The sequence below is a fragment of the Hemitrygon akajei genome, chromosome 13, assembly GCF_048418815.1.
Source record: "Hemitrygon akajei chromosome 13, sHemAka1.3, whole genome shotgun sequence".
Classification (NCBI taxonomy): domain Eukaryota; kingdom Metazoa; phylum Chordata; class Chondrichthyes; order Myliobatiformes; family Dasyatidae; genus Hemitrygon; species Hemitrygon akajei.
In genome coordinates this window covers 784,354-805,468 of record NC_133136.1, presented here as the reverse complement: position 1 = coordinate 805,468, position 21,115 = coordinate 784,354, and the positions used below count along the sequence as shown (strand labels likewise).

General features: G+C 42.7%; 1 protein-coding gene across 2 annotated transcripts in view; it reads right to left on the bottom strand.

Annotated features, from left to right (window-relative positions):
• Window positions 1-21,115, bottom strand: part of srp72 (signal recognition particle 72) — a 236,200-nt gene that overhangs the window by 121,878 nt on the left and 93,207 nt on the right. For both annotated transcript variants that reach the window (XM_073064014.1, XM_073064015.1), the window contains one exon: window positions 19,561-19,692. In XM_073064014.1, the coding sequence (XP_072920115.1) occupies window positions 19,561-19,692 (132 nt within the window). The remainder of the gene's footprint in view (window positions 1-19,560; window positions 19,693-21,115) is intronic.

Here is a 21,115-nt window from a genome sequence, read left to right as displayed (position 1 = left end):
CTAGAAAACAGAACCATAGAACATTACAGCACAGAACCAGGCTCTTCGGCCCTTCTTGGCTGTGCCAAACCATTTTTCTGCCTAGTCCCACTGACCTGCACCTGTCCTCCATACCCCTCTCATCCATTTACCTGTCCAAGTTTTTCTTAAATGTTAAAAGTGAGCCTGCATTTACCACTTCATTTGGAAGCTCATTCCACACTCCCACCACTCTTTGTGTGAAGAAACACCCCTCCCCATGTTCCCATTAAACATTTCCCCCTTCACCCTTAACCCATGTCCTCTGGTTTTTTTTTCCCTTAGCCTCAGTGCAAAAAGCCAGCTTGCATTCACTCTATCTATACCCATCATAATTTTATATACCTCTATCAAATCTCCCCTCATTATTCTACACTCTAGGGAATAAAGTCCTAACCTTTTTAACCTTTCTCTGTAACTCAGTTTCTCAAGTCCCGGCAACATCCTTGTAAACCGTCTCTGCACTCTTTCAACCTTATTAATATCCTTCCTGTAATTCGGTGACCAAAACTGCACACAGTTTTGATTTAGAAAACTTTCCTGAACACATTTTACAAACTCAAACCCGTCTACACCTTTAACAGTATGGGAGTCCCAATCAATATGTGGAAAATTTAAATCCCCTATTACCATAACTTTATGTTTCCTGTTGTCTTCTATCTCTCTGCAGATTTGCTCCTCCAATTCTTGCTGACTATTGGGTGGTCTATAATACAACCCCATTAATGTGGTCATACCTTTCCTGTTTCTCAGCTCCACCCATATGGCCTCAGTAGACAAGCCCTCTAATCTGTCCTGCCTGAGCACTGCTGTAACATTTTCCCTGACTAGCAATGCCACCCTGCCACCCTTCATCCCTTTGCCTCTATCACGTCTGAAACATCTAAACTCTGGAACATTAAGCAACCAGTCCTTCCCCTCCTGTAGCCAAGTTTCACTAATGGCTGTAATGTCATAATTCCATGTGTCAATCCACGCCCTCAGCTCGTCTGCCTTCCCCACAATACTCCTCACATTGAAATAGACACACCTCAGAAGATTATTACCGCCACACACAAACCTTCTATTTGTGATGCTCCGTTCCTCTGGTTTCCATCCCCCCCCTGCAAATCTAGTTTAAACCCTCCCCAATAGCACTAACAAACCTCCTTGCAAAGATATTGGTCCCCTTGTAGTTCAGGTGTAACCCATCTCTCTTGTACAGATCCCATCTGCCCAGAAGAGGTCCCAATGATCCTGAAATCTGAAACTCTGCCCCCTACATCAGTTCCCCAGCCACGTGTTCATCCGCCAGAGCATCCTACTCTTACCCTCACTGGCACGTGGCACAGATAGCAATCCTGAGATTACCACCCTCGAAGTTCTGCTTTTTAACTTCCTACCAAGCTCTCTATACTCACTCTTCAGGACCTCCTCACTCTTTATTCCTACGTCATTGGTAACATGACATCTGGCTGATCACCTTCCCACTTCAGAATGTTGTGCACGTGATCAGAAACATCCCTGACCCTGGCACCCGAGTGGCAACAAACCATCCGGGAGTCTCTGTCACAACCACAGAACCTCCTGTCTGTACCTCTAACTATCGAGTCCGCTATCACTACCGCTCTCCTCTTCTTCCCCCCTCTCTTCTGCACTGCAGTACCAGACTCAGTTAAATAATGCAGATGAGGTGGTATGGGGGGACAAAGAATTGGCAGATGACCTTAATAAGTACTTTTCAATAATCTTTTCAAGATAAAATCCTATGGCATTACAGGGAAGGTACTGGCATGGATAGAAGAATGGTTGACAGGCAGGAGACAGAGAGTGGCAATAAATGGCACTTTTTCTGGTTGGCTGCCAATGACTGGTGGCGTTCCTCAGGGGTCAGTATTGGGACCGCTACTTTTCACATTGTTTGTCAATGATTTGGATAATGGAATTGATGGCTTTGTGGCAAAGTTTGCAGATGATACGAAGATAGGTGGAGGGGTAGGCAGTGCTGAGGAAGCAATGCGATTGCAGCAGGACTCAGAGAAATTGGAAGAATGGGCAAAAAAGTGACAGCTGGAATGCAATGTTGGGAAATGTATGAAAATGCATTTTGGTAAAAGGAACCATAGCGCAGACTATTATTTAAATGAGGAGAAAGTTCAAACATCAGAATGCCGAGGAGTCCTCTTTCAAGACTCACGGTGGTTAATTTACAGGTTGAATCTGTAGCTAAGGCGGCAAATGCAATTTGGCATGTATTTCAAGGGGAACAGAATATAAAACAAGGATATAATGCTGACAGTTTATAAGACACTAGTCAGGCTGCACTTGGAGTCTTGTCAACAGTTTTGGGCTCCATATCTCAGAAAGGATAGAAAACATAGAAAATAGGTGCAGGAGTAGGCCATTCAGCCCTTCGAGCCTGCACCGCCATTCAGTATGATCATGGCTGATCATCCAACTCAGAACCCTGTACCTGCTTTCTCTCCATACCCCCGATCCCTTTAGCCACAAGGGCCATATCTAACTTCCTCTTAAATATAGCCAATGAACTGGCCTCAACTGTTTCCTGTGGCAGAGAATTCCACAGATTCATCACTCTCTGTGTGAAGAAGTTTTTCCTCATCTCGGTCCTAAAAGGCTTCCCCTTAATCCTTAAACCGTGACCCCTCGTTCTGGACTTCCCCAACATCGGAAACAATCTTCCTGCATCTAGCCTGTCCAATCCCTTTAGAATTTGATACATTTCAATAAGATCCCCCCCTCAATCTTCTAAATTCCAGTGAGTATAAGCCTAGTCGATCCAGTCTTTCTTCATATGGAAGTCCTGCCATCCCAGGAACCAATCTGGTGAACCTTCTTTGTACTCCCTCTATGGCATGAATGTCTTTCCTCAGATTAGGGGACCAAAACTGCATACAATATTCTAGGTGCGGTCTCACCAAGGCTTTGTACAACTGCAGTAGAACCTCCCTGCTCCTGTACTCAAATCCTTTTGCTATGAATGCCAACATACCATTTGCCTTTTTCACCACCTGCTGTACCTAGATAGATAGATAGATAGATAGATAGATACTTTATTCATCCCCATGGGGAAATTCAACTTTTTTCCAATGTCCCAATGCCCACCTTCAATGACTGGTGTACGATGACACCCAGGTCTCGTTGCACCTCCCCTTTTCCTAATCGGCCACCGTTCAGATAATAATCTGTTTTTCTGTTCTTGCAACCAAAATGGATAACCTCACATTTATCCACATTAAATTACATCTGCCATGAATTTACCCACTCACCTAACCTATCCAAGTCACTCTACATCCTCTTAGCATCCTCCTCACAGGTAACACCGCCGCCCAGCTTCGTGTCATCCGCAAACTTGGAGATGCTGCATTTAATTCCCTCGTCTAAATCATTAATATATATTGTAAACAACTGGGGTCCCAGCACTGAGCCTTGCGGTACCCCACTAGTCACTGCCTGCCATTCTGAAAAGGTTCCGTTTACTCCCACTCTTTGCTTCCTGTCTGCCAACCAACTCTCTGTCCACATCAATACCATACCCCCAATACCGTGTGCTTTAAGTTTGCACACTAATCTCCTGTGTGGGACCTTGTCAAAAGCCTTTTTAAAATCTAAATATACCACATCTACTGGCTCTCCCCTATCCACTCTACTAGTTACATCTTCAAAAAATTCTATAAGATTCATCAGACATGATTTTCCTTTCACAAATCCATGCTGACTTTGTCCGATGATTTCACCTCTTTCCAAATGTGCTGTTATCACATCTTTGATAACCGACTCTAGCATTTTCCCCACCACTGATGTCAGACTAACCGGTCTAGAATTCCCCGGTTTCTCTCTCCCTCCTTTTTTAAAAAGTGGGATTACATTAGCCACCCTCCAATCCTCAGGAACTAATCCAGAATCTAAGGAGTTTTGAAAAATTATCACTAATGCATCCACTATTTCTTGGGCTACTTCCTTAAGCACTCTGGGATGCAGACCATTTGGCCCTGGGGATTTATCTGCCTTTAATCCCTTCAATTTACCTAACACCACTTCCCTACTAACATGTATTTCTCTCAGTTCCTCCATCTCACTAGACCCTCGGTTCCTTACTATTTCCGGAAGATTATTTATATCCTCCTTAGTGAAGACAGAACCAAAGTAGTTATTGAATTGGTCTGCCATGTCTTTGTTCCCTATGATCAATTCTCCTGTTTCTGACTGTAAAGGTCCTACATTTGTCTTAACCAATCTTTTTCTTTTCAAATATCTATAAAAGCTTTTACAGTCAGTTTTAATGTTCCCTGCCAGCTTTCTCTCATAATCTTTTTTCCCTTTCCTAATTAAGCCCTTTGTCCTCCTGAGTCCAAGGATGTACAAGGATGAGTTATCATTGGAGAGAGTCCAGAGGAGGTTCACAAGGATGATTCCAGGAATGAAGGGGTTAACATATGAGGAACATTTGGCACCTTTGGGCCTGTACTCACTGAAGTGTAGAAGAATGCAGGGGATCTCATTAAAACCTACCGAATATTATTTATTCATTTATTTAGCGAAACAGCACAGAACAGGCCCTTCCAGCCCAGCAAGCTGTGTCGCCCAGCAACCCACCTATATTTAACCCTAAACAAGAGAAAATCTACAAATGCTGGAAATCTGAGCAACAAGCACAAAATGCTGGAAGAATTCAGCAGGGCAGGCAGCACCTATGGAAAAAAGTACAGTTGACGTTTCGAGCTGAAACCCTTCACTCATCCTGCCAAAGGGTTTCTGAGTTCCTCCAGCATTTTGTGTATATTTAACCCTAGCCTAATCACTGGACAACCCACAATGGCCAATTAACTTACTAACCATTAGGTCTTGAAATGTGGGAGGAAAGCAGAGCACCCAGAGGAAACCCATGCAGTCACAGGGAGAACATACAGATGGTGTGAGCTGCAACTGTGTCACACCAACCACCATGCCACTAAGACACCCCTTTTGTTTGATTACACTATAACACTGGATTTCATCTTCCAAATTCCATCCCACTGCCTATGGTGTTTAATTGGGCAACGGAATGGTAGGTTCTTTGGCTATTGCGAATTGTCCTGTGATTAGGCCAGGGCCAAATCTGGAGTTGCTGGGCAGTGTGGCTGAAAGGGCTGGGAGGGGATGAATAGATGGATAGGAGGATAAATGGATGGATGGATAATCAATCTTCCAAATGGCCAGCATATGGTGTCACCAATTCATTTCTTAATTCATTTATTTTGACAAAATGACCACTGCTGGCCCAGGACAGGTTCATGTATCAGTCTAAAAGTAATATTACAAGGACAGAAAGTTCTGGAGATCCTCTGTTATGATTCAAACAAGCTCATAATTAATCCTTTTCCCTGAATGATTGAAAAACTTTGCTGGCAATTTGTGGGTGTGAGGTGTTACACATTAAAATATTTGTGCTTTGCTGTAAAAGTAGTGCAAAGCAGTTTATTTACTCAAGCTTCAGAGACAAGCAAAAATGGCAAGTATTAGTTCCCTGTGGAACTGTTGACTAAAACTAAATGAACCAGAAAAAGGGAATTGTGGAGTTTCTCACTGAAATTGTAATGGCCTTTCTATCAACAAGCTGAAGGTCAGCTGACAAACATTGTGCATTGGTCGTTCCTTTCCTTAGTAAAGCAACTACTCACCTTAACTAGCTAAACATTTTGGAGTGCCTGAGCCATACATCTGGAACACTATACTAATTCCCATCCTATATGCAGACACATCATAGAAAAGAGTCTCAATGGTTCAGTAATTACAAATGGATCAAAAAGAAAACACATGGGAATGGGTATTTATCAACAGTCCTCAAGCTTACTGAGCAGGTTTAGAAATATTCATCAATATGAAGTCTAGTGGCTCAAGGCAGCTTAAGACAGGTAGGAGCAAGAAATTGAGAATCCAGGTAAGAACAATAATTTTTGAAATAACACATTCAATACTTATATTTTAAAAATTAGAACATTGTGAAGGAGATTGCAGGTGCTCAGGTATTTTTACTTATCTTTAAAAACTTGAATATAGAAGAACTGCAGAAAAAGATTATTTCACATGATTTGATCTGCAATGCAAAGCCTTAAAAGGGTGGCAGAAACACAAAGTGAGTAAAGTATCAATCTTGCAATGGAAAATTTTTCAGGACCAAGGGGTAAGAACAAGTTTTGTGCGACTAAGGAGCTCTATCAAAAAGCTATCAAAGTAGGGTGAGCTGATTCAATTGCTGCAGATTTCCAGGAATGCAGTATTATTATAAACATCAAAAATCTTCTAATTATTAGTTACACTCAAACTGTTCAACTATTAGTATTGATAAATTTACGGGAAAATTGCAAATGTTACTCTGCTATTTAAGAAGGATGGGAGACAGCAGAAAGGAAACTATAGACCTGTTAGCCTGACATCAGTAGTTGTGAAGTTGTTGGAATCGATTGTTAGGGATGAAATTATGGAGTACCTGGAGGCACATGACAAGATAGGCCAAAGCTAGCATGGTTTCCTGAGAGGAATATCCTGCCTGACAAACTTACTGCAATTCCTTGAGGAAATTACAAGCAGGATAGACCAAGGAGATTCAGTAGATGTAGTATACTTGGATTTTCAGAAAGCCTTTGACAAGGTGCCACACATGAGGCTGCTTAGCAAGATAAGAGCACATGGAATTACAGTAAAGTTACTAGCATGGGTGAAGCATTGGCTGGTCGGCAGAAAACAGAGTGGAAATAAAGGGATGCTATTCTGGCTGGCTCCTGGTTACTAGTGGAGTTCCACAGGTGTTGGTGTAGGGACCACTGTTTTTTACGATGTATGTCAATGATTTGGACTACAGTATTAATGGTTTGTGGTTAAATTTGCCGTTGATACAAAGGTAGGTGGAGAAGCGGGTAGTGTTGAGGAAACAGAGAGCCTGCAGAGAAACATAGATAGTTTAGGGGAATGGGTAAAGAAGTGGCAAATGTAATACAATGTTGGAAAGTGTATGGTCATGCACTTTGGTGGAAGAAATAAACGGATAGACTATTATTTAGATGGGGAAAGAATTCAAAATGCAGAGATGCAAAGGGACTTGGGAGTCCTTGTGTAATATACCCTAAAGGTTAACCTCCAGGTTGAGTCAGTTGTGAAGAAGGCGAACGCAAAGTTGGCATTCATTTCTGGAGGTATAGAATATAAGAGCAGGGATGTGATGTGAAGGATCTATAAGGTACTCATAAGACTACACTTGGAGTATTATGTACAGTCTTGGGCTCCTTATTTTAGAAAGGATATATTGACATTGGAGAGGGTTCAGAGAAGATTCACAAGAATGATTCCAGGGATGAAAGGGTTACTGTATGAGGAATGTCTGGCAGTTCCTGGGCTGTATTCCTTGGAGTTCAGGAGAATGAGGGGGGATCTCATAGAAACATTCTGAATGTTAAAAGGCCTGAACAGATTAGATATGGCAAAATTATTTCCCATGGTAGAGGATTCTAAGGCAAGAGAATCTAGGACTTCAGGATTGAAGAACGTCCATTTAGAACCGAGATACAGAGTAATTACTTTAGTCAGAGGGTGGTAAATCTGTGGAACTTGTTGCCACGAGCAACTGTGGAAGCCAAGCCATTGGGTGTATTTAAATCAGAGATAGATATGTTCTTGATTAGCCAGAGCATCAAAGGGTATGGGGTGAAAGCAGGGGAGTGGCGATGACTGGAAGAATTGGATCAGCCCATGACTGAATGGTGGAGCAGACTCAATAGGCCGAATGGCCTACTTCTGCTTCCATATCTTATGGTCTTATGATAAATATAATGTTGTTAAGGCTGTGCCATCTTACATTTTGATCATTTTGTATTTGTAAGTGAATGTATCATTTTCAGAATCACATTTAACATCACCTGCATTAGGTGTGAAATTTGTTAACCTAGCAGCAACAGTACAATGCAATATAGAAAATAAATAAATGAATTATAGTAAGTATATATCTGTATATCAAACAGTTAAATTAAAAACAGAAATATTTTTTAAAAGGTGAGGTAGTGTTCATAGGTTCAATATCCATCCATAAATCTGATGGCAGAGTAGAAGAAACTGCTCCTGAACTGAGCATGCACCCCCAGGCCTCTGCACCTCCCTCCCAAAAGTAACAAAGGGAAGAAGTCATGTCCTGGGTGATGGATGTCATTAAAAATAGATGCCGCCCTTCCAAGGTACCAGTTCTTGAAGCCGTCCCGCATACCAGGGAGGCCAGTACCCATGATGGAGCTGGCCAATCCCACAACCCTTTGTCGCCTCCTCTGGTCCTATGCAGTACACACCCACCCCCATACCAGACAACGATGCAGTCTATCAGAATGCTCTCCATAGTACATCCGCAGAAGTTTCGAACGTCCTAGGCGACAAAAGAAATCTCCTCAGACTCCCAATGGAATAATGAAGGTTGTCTTCCCTTCTTTGTACCTGCATTTTTACATTGGTACCAGGCTAGATCCTCAGAGATCCCAACACCCAGGAACCTGAAATTGCTCACTTTCACCGCCTCCCATCTCTCCCCAAGTATCAGCTTGTGGTTTGTAATTATAAGTGAACAGCCTCTCACTCAACATCAGAAAAAACAAAGCTGATTATTGACCACAAGAGGAAAAAACTGGAAGTCCATGAGCCAGTCCTCATTATGGGACCAGAGGTAGAGAGTCAGCAACCCCAAATTCCCTGGTGCCATCACAAGTGCCATTACAAAGGTGGCATGACAGCACCTCTACTTTCTTAGACATTAGAACAGATTTGGCACATCATCTAAAGCTTTAACAAACTTCTATACATGCATAGTGATGAGCATCTTGACTGGCTGCATCACAGCCTGGCATGGAAACACCAATCTCCAAAAACGGAAAATCCTACAAAAGGCTGTGGATACAACCCAGTTCATCACAGGCAAAGCCGTTCCCACACTGAGCACATCTACAAGGAGCACTGCCACAAGAAAGCAGCATCATATGTTGAAAGGGCTGGATAGGATTGATGTGGAGAGGATGTTTTCTATGGTGGGGGTACCCAGAACTAGAGGGTACAGCCTCAATGTTGAGGGGCAATCCTTTAGAACAGAGGTAAAGAGAAATTTTTTAGCCAGAGTGCTGAATCTGTGGAATGCTCTGCCACAGACTGCAGTGCATATATTTAAGGCAGAAGTTGATAGTTTCCTGATTGGTTAGGCCACCAAAGTTCAGTATAAGAGCAACGAGGTCCTTCTGCAGTTGTACAGGGCCCTGGTGAGACCACACCTGGAGTATTGTGTGAAGTTCTGGTCTCCAAATTTGAGGAAGGACATTCTTGCTATTGAGGGAGTGCAGCGTAAGTTCACAAGGTTAATTCCTGGGATGGTGGGACTGTCATACTGTAAATTCCGGTGTATAAGCTGAGAATTTGGCCCTAAATTTTGATCATAAAATTAGGAAGTTGGTTTAAAACTTTGGAAAAACGAATACATGGAAGACAGGTCGTATTTATTGGTTGCTTTTGAGTCAAATTGGTTCCACTGTCGATGCATGAATTCCTTGGTTTGTTTAAACTCACATCTCGTGGCTGGAGCATGGACATCAAACCACCAGGGATGACTGCAATGTCCGTATTTTCAGCTTTCAGTGCTGCTTTTGTCTCACCTGACAAGTACACTTTGAACATGTCCCAGACAAGTAGCGACTTTTCCTTCCTGACACCTTCGGGACGTCGACGCTACACCTCTTTAACCCACTTCAAGCAACCCGCTTCATCCATCCAGCAGCGTTCTTGAACGTAAACACCTCATGAGAATTTTCTGAGCAATCTTTCTTTCTGCCTCAACACAAGATCACGTCTATTCATAAATCGGGTGCATCAACTTCGCGCAGCTTTGAAATTTTTGATGACCTCACGGTGTTTCTTGTCCCATTTCAATACTTGAACTTGAATAATTTCTCTGGTAACAAAGCATCCTGACGATCGCTGGTGATTCACCCACTCTAAAACTTTTTCTTCCAGTTCTGGCCACTGGCATGTTTTCCCGCTGTTTGCACATTTCGCCTTTGGCATTTCCCTCAGCGTGTCCTCTGCCTTTCCCCACTCTCTCACTTGTTTCTCGTTTACAATAAACTTCTTAGCAGCTGCAGAATTATTCGTTCCTTTAGCAAAATCAACAACCTTCAGCCTGAAGCCAGCATCATATTGCATTTGTTTTAATCTTTTGTACATGGTGATCACAAACTCAATACTGAGTACACGTACTGATCCCGCCACCCTGTGTTATGTTTTAACGAGATTGCGATGGGCGCTAAATGGTTTCACGGGGGTTACATTTCAGAGGATTCTTTTCCATTGGAAACCTAATCCAAAATTTCTCTCCCTGATTTATTTATTAAGAATTCGCCTATAATGCTCTACAATGTGCCTGTTTTCTTAGCAGGTACTGGTTCACAAAATTTCCAGGGTCCAGATCCGGCAAAGCTGAGTACCGGCATGTGAGATCTTGTGATCTTTTCTGGTTAAATCAAAAACTCTACAAAAGGGGTCGGCTTATACAAAGGTAACATGAAAAAGTCACTTTTTTAACCTCGAAAATGGGGGTTTGGCTAATACTCCAGAACATACGGTATGTGGAAAGATTGGAGCGACTGGGCTTGTATACACTGGAATTTAGAAGGATGAGAGGGGATCTGATTGAAACATATAAGATTATTAAGGGATTGGACACGCTAGACGCAGGAAACATGTTCCTGATGTTGGGGGAGTCCAGAATCCGAGGCCACAGTTTAAGAAAAAGGGGTAGGCCATTTAAAACGGAATACTGATTGTGGATGATCAGCCATGATCACAGTGAATGGTGTTGCTGGCTCAAAGGGCCAAATGGCCTACTCCTGCACCTATTGTCTATTGTCAAAGGATATGGCAAGAAGGCAGGTGTATGGGATCCGGGATCAGCCATGGTGGCTTGGTGAGCAAACTAAATGGGCTGAATGACCTAATTCTGCTCATATGTCTTTCAGATCTCCAATCAAGTTGTAGTTGTCTCAGCCAATCACATCCCCACAATGCTGGTCTTACTGTTTTTACCACCTACAAGCCCAATGTGGCTTGTGCTTGTTGTATTTTACTGTCACAATTGCCATTCCCATAGGGGCTCTCTCTTCCCCAGTACAAGTTCTTAGTTGGATATCCGAAGGCTTCAGTACAGTATCTTTGAAAAGTTGTTCAAACTCACTTTGTGGAATGACTGAAACAGCCAAACTAATTTTCACACTGTAACTCTCAAGACTACACAACCCTGTGTCACTCTCAACATTATTTGCAACCTGACTTTATTTTTTCACTCCCTTAGCAGTCCAGTCATTTTTTATCAGTCTGAAATGATCTTTGTATGTGTCCTACTTTCTTACATTTTCAGGAAGTTCACCTTTACGAATGGAATAAGAAGAGCCAAAAGGGGCCATGAGAAAGCCTTAGTGGGCAAGTTTAAGGAAAATCCCAGGGCATTCTACAAGTATGTGAAGAGCAAGAGGATGAGCTGTGTGAGAATAGGACCAATCAGGTGCAATAGTGGAAACATGTGCATGGAGTGAGAGGAGGTAGCGGACATACTTAATGAATACTTTGTTTCAGTATTCACCACGGAAAAAGACCTTGAGAATTGTGGGGATGACTTACAGCAGACTGAAATGCTTGATCATATAGACATTAAAAAAGAGGAGGTGGTAGAGTTTTGAAAAGCACAAAGTTGGATAACTCACTGGGACAGGATGAGATATACCCCAGGTTACAGTGGGAAGCAAAGGACGAGATGGCTGAGCCTCTTGTGATGATCTTTGCGCCATCAATAGGGATGGGAGAAGTGCTGAAGGATTGGAGGGTTGTAAATGTTGTTCCCTTGTTCAAGAAAGGGAGTAGAGATAACCCAGGAAATTACAGACCAGGAAATTATAGTCTGACTTCAGTGGTGGGCAAGTTGTTGAAGATCCTGAGAGGCAGAATTTATGAGCATTTGGAGAGACATAATTTGATTAGGGATAGTCAGCATGGTTTTGTCAAGGGCAGGCCTTAGAAGCCTGATTGAATTAGACCATAAGATAAAGGAGCAGAAGTAGGCCATTCAGCCTATTGAGTCTGCTCCATCATTCAATCATGGGTTGATCCAATTCTTCCAGTCATCGCCACTCCCCTGCTTTCATCCCATACACCATGATGCCCTGACTAATCAAGAACCTATCTATCTCTGCCTTAAATACACCCAGTGACTTGGCCTCCACAGCCTCTCGTGGCAACAAATTCCACAGATTTACCATCCTCTGACTAAGGTAATTTCTCCGCATCTCAGTTCTAAATGGACATCCTTCAATCCTGAAGTCATGCCCTCATATCCTAGAATCCCCTACCATGGAAAAAATTGTTCTAATTCTTTATGGATGTAACAAAACACATTGATGAAGGTAGAGGAGTGGATATAGTGTACATGGATTTCAGTAGGGCATTTGATAAGGTTCCCCATGCAAGGCTCCTTCAGAAAGTAAGGAGGCATGGGATCCAAGGAGACCTTACATTGAAGATCCAGAATTGGCTTGCCCACAGAAGGCAAAGGGTGATTGTAGATGGTTTGTATTCTGCTTGGAGGTCGGTGACCAGTGGTGTTTCGCAGGGATCTATTCTGGGACCCCTTCTCTTTGTGACTTTTATAAATGACCTGAATGAAGAAGTAGAAGCATGGCTTAGTAAGTTTGCGAATGACATAAAGATTGAGGGTGTTGTGGATAGTCTGTAGGGTTGTCAGAGGTTACAGTGGAACATCAATAGGATATGGAACTGGACTGAGAAGTGGCAGATGGACTTCAAGCCAGATTAGTGGGAAGTGATTCATTTTGGGAAGTCCAATTTGAAGACAGAATATAAGATAAACGGCAAGACTCTTGGCAGTGTGGAGGATCTGAGAGATCTAGGAGTCTGTGTCCACAGGACACTCAAAGCTGCTGCAAAAGTTGTGCTGTTAAGAAGGCATATGGTGTGTTGACCTTCATCAACCATGGGTGGGATTGAGTTCAAGAGCCATGAGGTAATGTTAAAGCTATACAAGATCTTAGTTAGACCCCACTTAGAATACTGTGTTCAGTTCTGGTCAGCTCACGACAAGAAGGATGTAGATACTATAGAGAGAGTGCAGAGGAGATTTACAAGGATATACCTAGATTGGGGGGTGTACCTTATGAGAATAGGTTGAGTATACTTGACCATCATATTTGACCTACCATAATGAACCACCTCACACTATCTGCGTTGAACTCCATCTGCCACTTCTCAGCCCAGTTTTGCATTCTATCAATGTCCTGCTTTAACATCTGACAGCCCTCCACACAATCCACAACACCCCCAAACTTTATGTCATCAGCAAATTTACTAACCCATCCCATCACTTCCTCATCCAGGTCATTTATAAAAATCACAAAAAGGGTCCCAGAACAGATCCCTGAGACACACACCACTGGTCACCAACCTCCATGCAGAATATGAGCCGTCTACAACCACTCTTCACCTTCTGTGAGCAAGCCAGTTCTGGAATCACAAGCAATGTCCCCTTGGATCCCATGCCTCTTTACTTCCTCAGTAAGCCTTGCATGGGATACCTTAACAAATGCCTTGCCGAAATCCATACACACTACATCTACTGCTCTAACTTCTTCAATGTGTTTAGTCACAATCAGGCTCATAAGGCACGACTTGCCTTTCAGAAAGTCATGCTGACTATTCCTAATCATATTATACCTCTCCAAATGTTCATAAATCCTCCACCAACTTACCAACCACTGAAGTAAGACTCACTGGTCTATAATTTCCTGGGCTATCTCTACTCCCTTTCTTGAATAAAGGAACAACATCCACAACCCTCCAATCCTCCAGAACCTCTTCCGTCCCCATTGATCAAAGATCATCACCAGAGGCTCAGCAATCTCCTCCCTCGCCTCCCACAGAAGCCTGGGGTACATCTCATCTAGTCCCGGTGACTTATCCAACTTGATGCTTTCCAAAAGCTCTAGCACATCCTCTTCCTTAATATCTACAGGCTCAAGCTTTTCAAGTCCGCTGTAAGTCATCCCTACAATCGCCAACAGTTGGCATATCTCACTCCTGTATGCTCTCTTGTCACCACCTAGATTCTACCAACAATGTCAGCAAATTTATAGATGGTATTTGAGCTGTGCCTAGCCACACAGTCATGTGTATATAGAGAGTAGAGCAGTGGGCTAAGCACTCATCCCTGAGGTGCGCCAGTGTTAATCGTCAGCGACAAGGATACGTTATCACCAATCCGCACAGATTGTGGTCTGGATTAGAAAGTTGAGGATCCAATTGCAGAGGGAGGTACAGAGGCCCAGGTTCTGCAACTTCTCAATCAGGATTGTGGGAATGATGGTATTAAATGCTGAGCTATAGTCAATGAACTGCATCCTGACATAGGTGCTTGTGTTGTCCAGGTGGTCTAAAGCCGTATGGAGAGCCATTGAGATTGAGTCTGCTGTTGACCTACTGTGGCAATAGGCAAATTGCAATGGGTCCAGGTCCTTGCTGAGGCAGGAGTTCAGTCTAGTCATGACCAACCTCTCAAAGCATTTCATCACTGTAGATGTGAGTGCTAGCAAGCAACAGCCATTAAGGCAGCCCACATTATTCTTCACAGGCACTTGTACAATTCTTGTCTTTTTGAAGCAAGTGGGAACTTCCACCATGTGGTAAACTATGTATAACCTGTCTGGACACGCCTCCCCCCCCCCCCCCCACCGCTGACTGCTCCTGTGGCTCCTCCCACAGTCCCCTGTATAAAGGCGATTGGGGGCACTGCTCCTCCATCAGTCTTCAACATGGTCGTGGTCCCCTTTTCACTGTTAATAAAAGCCTAATGTTCACTTCCAGTCTCCTAGAGTTATTGATGGTGCATCACGACCGTAGCAGTGAAAGGTTGAAAATGTCCTTGAACACTCCCACCAGTTGCTTGGCACAGGTTTTCAAAGACTTACCAGGTACTTCATCTGGACCTTACACCTTGCGAAGGTACACTCTCTTTAAGGACAGCCTAACATCAGTCTTTATGACAGAGTCACAGGGTCATCAGGTGCAGCAGTTATATTCTCTCTTTCAAAGCAGGCTTAGAAGACATTCAGTTCATCTGGCAGTGAAGCATTGTTGCCATCCGTGCTATTGGGTTTTGCTTTGTAGGAAGTAATGTGTTGCAAACCCTGCCAGAGTTGCCACACATCCGATGTCACCTCCAATCTCGCTTGAAATTGTCTCTTCGCCCTTGAAATAGCCCTCCGCAAATCATACCTGGTTTTCTGGTACAGGCCTCAGTCGCCAGACTTGAATGCCACAGATCTAGCCTTCAGCAGATGACGTACCTCCTGGTTCATCCAGAGGTTTTGGTTTGGGAATGTACAGTAAGTCTTTGTAGGCACACACTCATCCACACAGGTCTTAATGAAGTTGGTAACAACTACAGCATACTCTTCCAGGTTCAAAGATGAATCCCTGAATACAGTCCAGTCCTCCGATTCAAACCAATCCTGTAAGTGCTCTTGTGCTTCCATTGTCCATACCTTCTTGGTCCTCACTACTGCTGCTGCAGTCTTCAGTCTCTGCCTGTACTCAGGGAGTAGAAGTACAGTCAGGTGATCAGACTTCCGGATGGTGATGTAACAATGGTCCAGTGTGTTGTTTCCTCTGGTATTGAAAGTGATCAGTTGATGGTAATTGCTTAGTGATTTTTTCAGACTGGCCTGGTTAAAATCTTCCAAAACAATAATGAAGGCATTAGATTGTGTTGTTTCACGTATGTTGATCCCGTTTCTCAGATCATTTGAAGCCTGCTTGAAATTGGCCTGAGGTGGGATGTAAACTGCTACCAAAATGACCCTGGAGAACTCCTGTAGTAGGTAAAAAAGACGGCACTTTACTTTTAGATATTCCAGGTCTGGTGAACAGAATTGGGACAGCACTGATATATTTGCGCACCAATGGAGAGTTGATCATGAGGCACACTCCACCACTTCTGCTTTTGAGAGACACTACAGCTCTATCCTGACAGTGTATAGTGAACCCATCCATCTGAATTACTGCATCCGGTACAGAAAGGGTTAACCAGGATTCCATGAAACAAAGGACACACGCGGTCCTAACGTCCCTCTGATTCAGCACCCTGGTTCTGAAATCATCGATTTTATTCACCAGAGACTGTATATTTGCCAGCAAAATAGTCGATATAGGGAGTTTAAAGCCCCGTTTCATTAAACGCACTTGTAACCCTGCTCTGCACCCACACTTCCTCAGAGGTATCCTACGTGGATGCTTCTGACCATAACTTAATACTTTTCGAAAGCTCTAGCACATCCTCTTTCTTAATGTCTATATGCTTAAGCATTTCAGTCCGCTCTAAGTCATTCCCTGGTGAATACGGAAGCAAAGTATCCATTAAGAACCTCCACTACCACTTCTGACTCCATGCACACATTTCCACAATCACACATGATTGATCGTATTATCACACGGCTCATTCTCTTGCTCTTCACATACTTGTAGAATGCCTTGGGGTTTTCCTTAATCCTGCTCACCAAGGCCTTCTCATGGCCCTATCAGGCTCTAAGATTGTTTCCGATGTTGGGGAAGTTCAGAACGAGGGGTCACAGTTTAAGGATAAAGGGGAAGCCTTTTAGGACCGAGATGAGGAAAAACTTCTTCACACAGAGAGTGGTAAATCTGTGGAATTCTCTGCCACAGGAAACAGTTGAGGCCGGTTCATTGGCTATATTTAAGAGGAAGTTAGATATGGCCCTTGTGGCTAAAGGGATCAGGGGGTATGGAGAGAAAGCAGGTACAGGGTTCTGAGTTGGATGATCAGCCATGATCATACTGAATGGTGGTGCAGGCTCGAAGGGCCTACTCCTGCACCTATTTTCTATGTTTCTAATTCCATTCTTAAACTCCTTCCTATCAGCCTTGTAATTTTCTAGAGCTCTAACAGTACCTAGTTTCTTGAACCTTTCATAAGCTTTCCCTTTCTTCTTAACTAGATTTGTACACCATGGTTCTTTAACTCTACCGAACATACCCATGCAGAACACCATGCAAATGTTCCCTGAACATTTGCCATATTTCTGCCATGCATTTCCCTGAGATTATCTGCTCCCAAGTTCCTGCCTAACAGCATCATATACCCCCCCACCCCAATTAAAAGTTTTCCCAAATTGTCTGCTCCTATCCCTCTCCAGTGCTATGGTGAAGGAGGTAAGAGTTGTAGTCACTACCTCCAAAATGCTTTCCTGAGAGATCTGGCACCTGACCAGGTTCATTTTACTATACCAGATCAAGTACAGCCTCTCCTCTAGTTGGTTTATCTACATATTATGTCAGGAAACCTTCCTGAACACACCTAACAAACTCCACTGCATCTGAACCCCTAGTGCTAAAGAGATGCCAATCAATATTAGGAAAGTTAAAATTGCCCCTCACAACAATCCTATTATTACTGCACCATTCCAGAATCAGCTTCTCTATCTGCTCCTCGATATCCATTACCATTGAGGCGTCGATAAAAAAGACCCAGTAAAGTTGTTGCCCCTTTCCTATTTCTGACTTCCACCTACACTGACTCAGTAGACCATCCCTCCATGTCTTCCTCCTTTTCTGCAGCCGTGACACTATCCCTAATTAGTAATGTCATGCCGCCACTTCTTTTGCCACCCTCTCTGTTCTTCTTGAAACATCTAAAGCCTGGCATACTCAGCGGTCATTCCTGCTCCTGAGACATCCAAGTCTTGGTCATGGCCACAACGTCATAATTCCACGAATACTTCCAGAGGACAGGAAAACTGTAAATGTCACTCCACTCTTCAAGAAAGGAGAAAGGCAGAATAAAGAAAATTATAGGCTAGTTAGTCTGACGTCAGTGGTTGAGGTGGTGTTGGAGTCAATTGTTAAGGATATGGGTTCCAGGTACGAGGAGGCACATGATAAAATAGACCATAATCAGCATAGTTTCCTCAAGGGAAAATCTTACCTGACAAATCTGTTGAAGAAGTAACAAGCAGGATAGATAAAGGTGAACCAGTGGATCTTGTGTACTTGGATTTTCAGAAGATAAGGCTACTTAACAAGTTAAGAGCCCATGGTATTACAGAAAAGATACTAGCATGGATAAAGCAGTGGCTGATTGGCAGAAGGAAAAGAATGGGAATAAAGGGAACATTTTCTGTTTGGCTGCTAGTGACTAGTGGTGTTCTACAGAGGTCTGTGTTGGGACCAATTCTTTTTACATTATATGTCAATGACAGAACTGATGGCTTTGTTGCAAAGTTCGAAAACGATACGAAGATGGGTGGAGAGGCAGGTAGTTTGGAGGTAACAGAGAGGCTAAGAAGGACTTAGATAGATTAGTAGAATGGCAAAGAAGTGGCATTTGGAATACAATGTCAGGAAGAGTTTGATCATGCACATGGTAGAAGGACTAAAAGGGTAGACTATTTACCAAGTGGAGAGAAAATTTTAAAAACTGAGGTGCAAAAGGAGTTGGGAGTCTTTGTGCAGGATTCCCTAAAGGTTAATTTACAGATTGACAGATGATGAGGAAGGCAATTACGATGTTAGCATTCATTTCAAGAGGACTAGAATGTAAAAGCAAGGATATATTGTTGAGGGTTGATAAAGCACTGGTGAGAAAATGATTACAGTATTGAATGACTTGCCATATGAAGATCATTTGATGGCTAAGGGTCTCTCTATTCACTAGCAATCATTAGAATGAGGGGTATCCTCATTGAAACCTACTGTATGTGGAAAGGCCTTGATCACGGATGCAGAGAGGATATTTCCTACGATGGGAGAGTCTAGGAGCAGAGACACAGCCTCAGAATAGAAGGGTGTCATTTTAGAAAAGAGATGAGGAAAATTACTTTAGCCAGAGAGTGGTGAATCTGAAATTTGTTGCCACAGGCACCTGCAGGCCAAGTCTTCACATACTTTTAAGACAGAAGTTGATAGATTCTAGATTGGTCAGGGAATGAAAGGATACAGAGTGGTAAGGCAGGAGGTTGAGGCCAAGAGGAAAAAGTGATCAGCCATGATGAAATGGTGCAGCAGACTTGATGGTCAAATGGTTTAACCGACATCTTCTGGTCTAAAATTGTCAGAGTGCACGGTACTTTGTTCTAGTTTGTATTATGTTTATGGTTTCTTATAATATCTTTTTGAAATAATAAGTCATGGTGTCACTTAATTCTAATACACTTTTAAAATTACTTCTGGGTTCTGCTGCTCAGTGGACGTTTATCAGGTTTGCCTTAGATAGAAGGTTTCAAGAACAACACAGCGACAGGACTATTAGGAATACTTTATGGAGGTCTCCATTCAGACAACAAACATAATCCTGAATTATTATTTCCCTATTATTTTAATTCTTTGTTACGTTCAGACTTTTCTGTCTAAATTAAAATGACATCTAATAATGAGATGGCATTAAATTTGTACTCCATTAGATTGACACATTACCTGATTTGTGTGCATGGCCAATAACGCTTTGTTGACTTCTATTGCTTGTAGCTGTCGATGGGTGAGTTTATGTTCCACGCCTTCTGCATTGGTCAGTTTCACTTTTTTCTTTGAATCAAACACATTTTGGTCCTGGAAGAAATAATTTTACACTTGAGTTGACCTTTGAGGCCACACTACAAAACAAAAATTCAAGCTTTACTGATGTTACCGTAGAAAAGGTATGAAATAAGCTCACACATCAGCTCAAACATACTTTGTAAAACACATATATTTAGGCCATACAAGACAGGATAAGAGTTAGGCTATTTGGCCCATAAGTCTGCTCTGCCATTTCACCATGACTGATCCATTTTTCCTCTCAGCCCTAATCTCCTGCCTTCTCATGTCCTGACCAATCAAGAATCTACCAACCTCTACAATGACATGGCCTCCACAGTGGCCTGCAGCAAAGAATTCCTCAACTGTGTTTTAAAATTACACCCCTCTATTCTGTGTCCTCAGGTCTTGGAAAGGAACTTTCCAAGAAAGGAAGCATCCTTCCACATCCATTCTATCAAGGACTAGCACCATTTGATGAGTTTCTATTAGATCACTCATCATTCTTCTGAACTCTAGTGAATACAGGCTCAGAGCCATCAAACACTCTTCATACGGTAAACCGTTCAAACCTGGTTCATTTTTGTGAACTTCTTTTCAATCCTCTCCAGTTTCAGTACATTGTTTCTAAGATAAGGGGCCCAAAACTGCTCACAATACTCCAAGTGAGACCTCACCAGTGCTTTATAAAGTCTCAACATTACATCCTTGCTTTTGTATTCTCATCCTCTTGAGATCAATGTTAACATCACATTTGCCTTCCTCACCACAGACACAACCTGTAAATTAACCTTTAGGGAACCCTAAACAAGCACTCCCAAGTCCCTATGTGCCTCAGTTTTTCAGATTTTCTCTCCATTTAGAAAATACTCAAGCTTTCATTTCTTCTACCAAAGTGCATGACCATACACTTCCCGACACTGTATTCCATCTGCCATTTTTTGCCCATTCACCTAATCTGTCTAAGTACTTCTGTAGCCTCTCTATGTCCTTAGAACTAACTGAACCTATCCACCTATTTTCATATCCTCTGCAAACTCTGCAACAAAGCCATCAAATCCATCATCCAAATCAATGACATAAAATGTCAGAAGAATTGGTCCCAACACAGACCCCTATGGAACACCAGCAGCCTAGTCACTGAAAGCCAACCAGAAAAGGCTCCCTTTATTCCCATTCTTTGCCTCCTGTCAATCAGTCAACGCTTTATTTATGCTAGAATCTTCCCTGTAATACCATGGGCTTGTAGCTTGTAAAGCAGCCTCATGTGTGACACCTTGTGAAAGGCCTTCTGAAAATCCAAGTACACAACATGAACCATTTCTCCATTGTCTATCCTGCTTGCTATTTCTTCAAAGAATTCCAGCAGACTTGTCAAGCAAGATTTTCCCTTAAGGAAACAATGCTGACTTCAGTTGATTTTACCATGTGTCTCCAAGTACCCCAAAACAACATC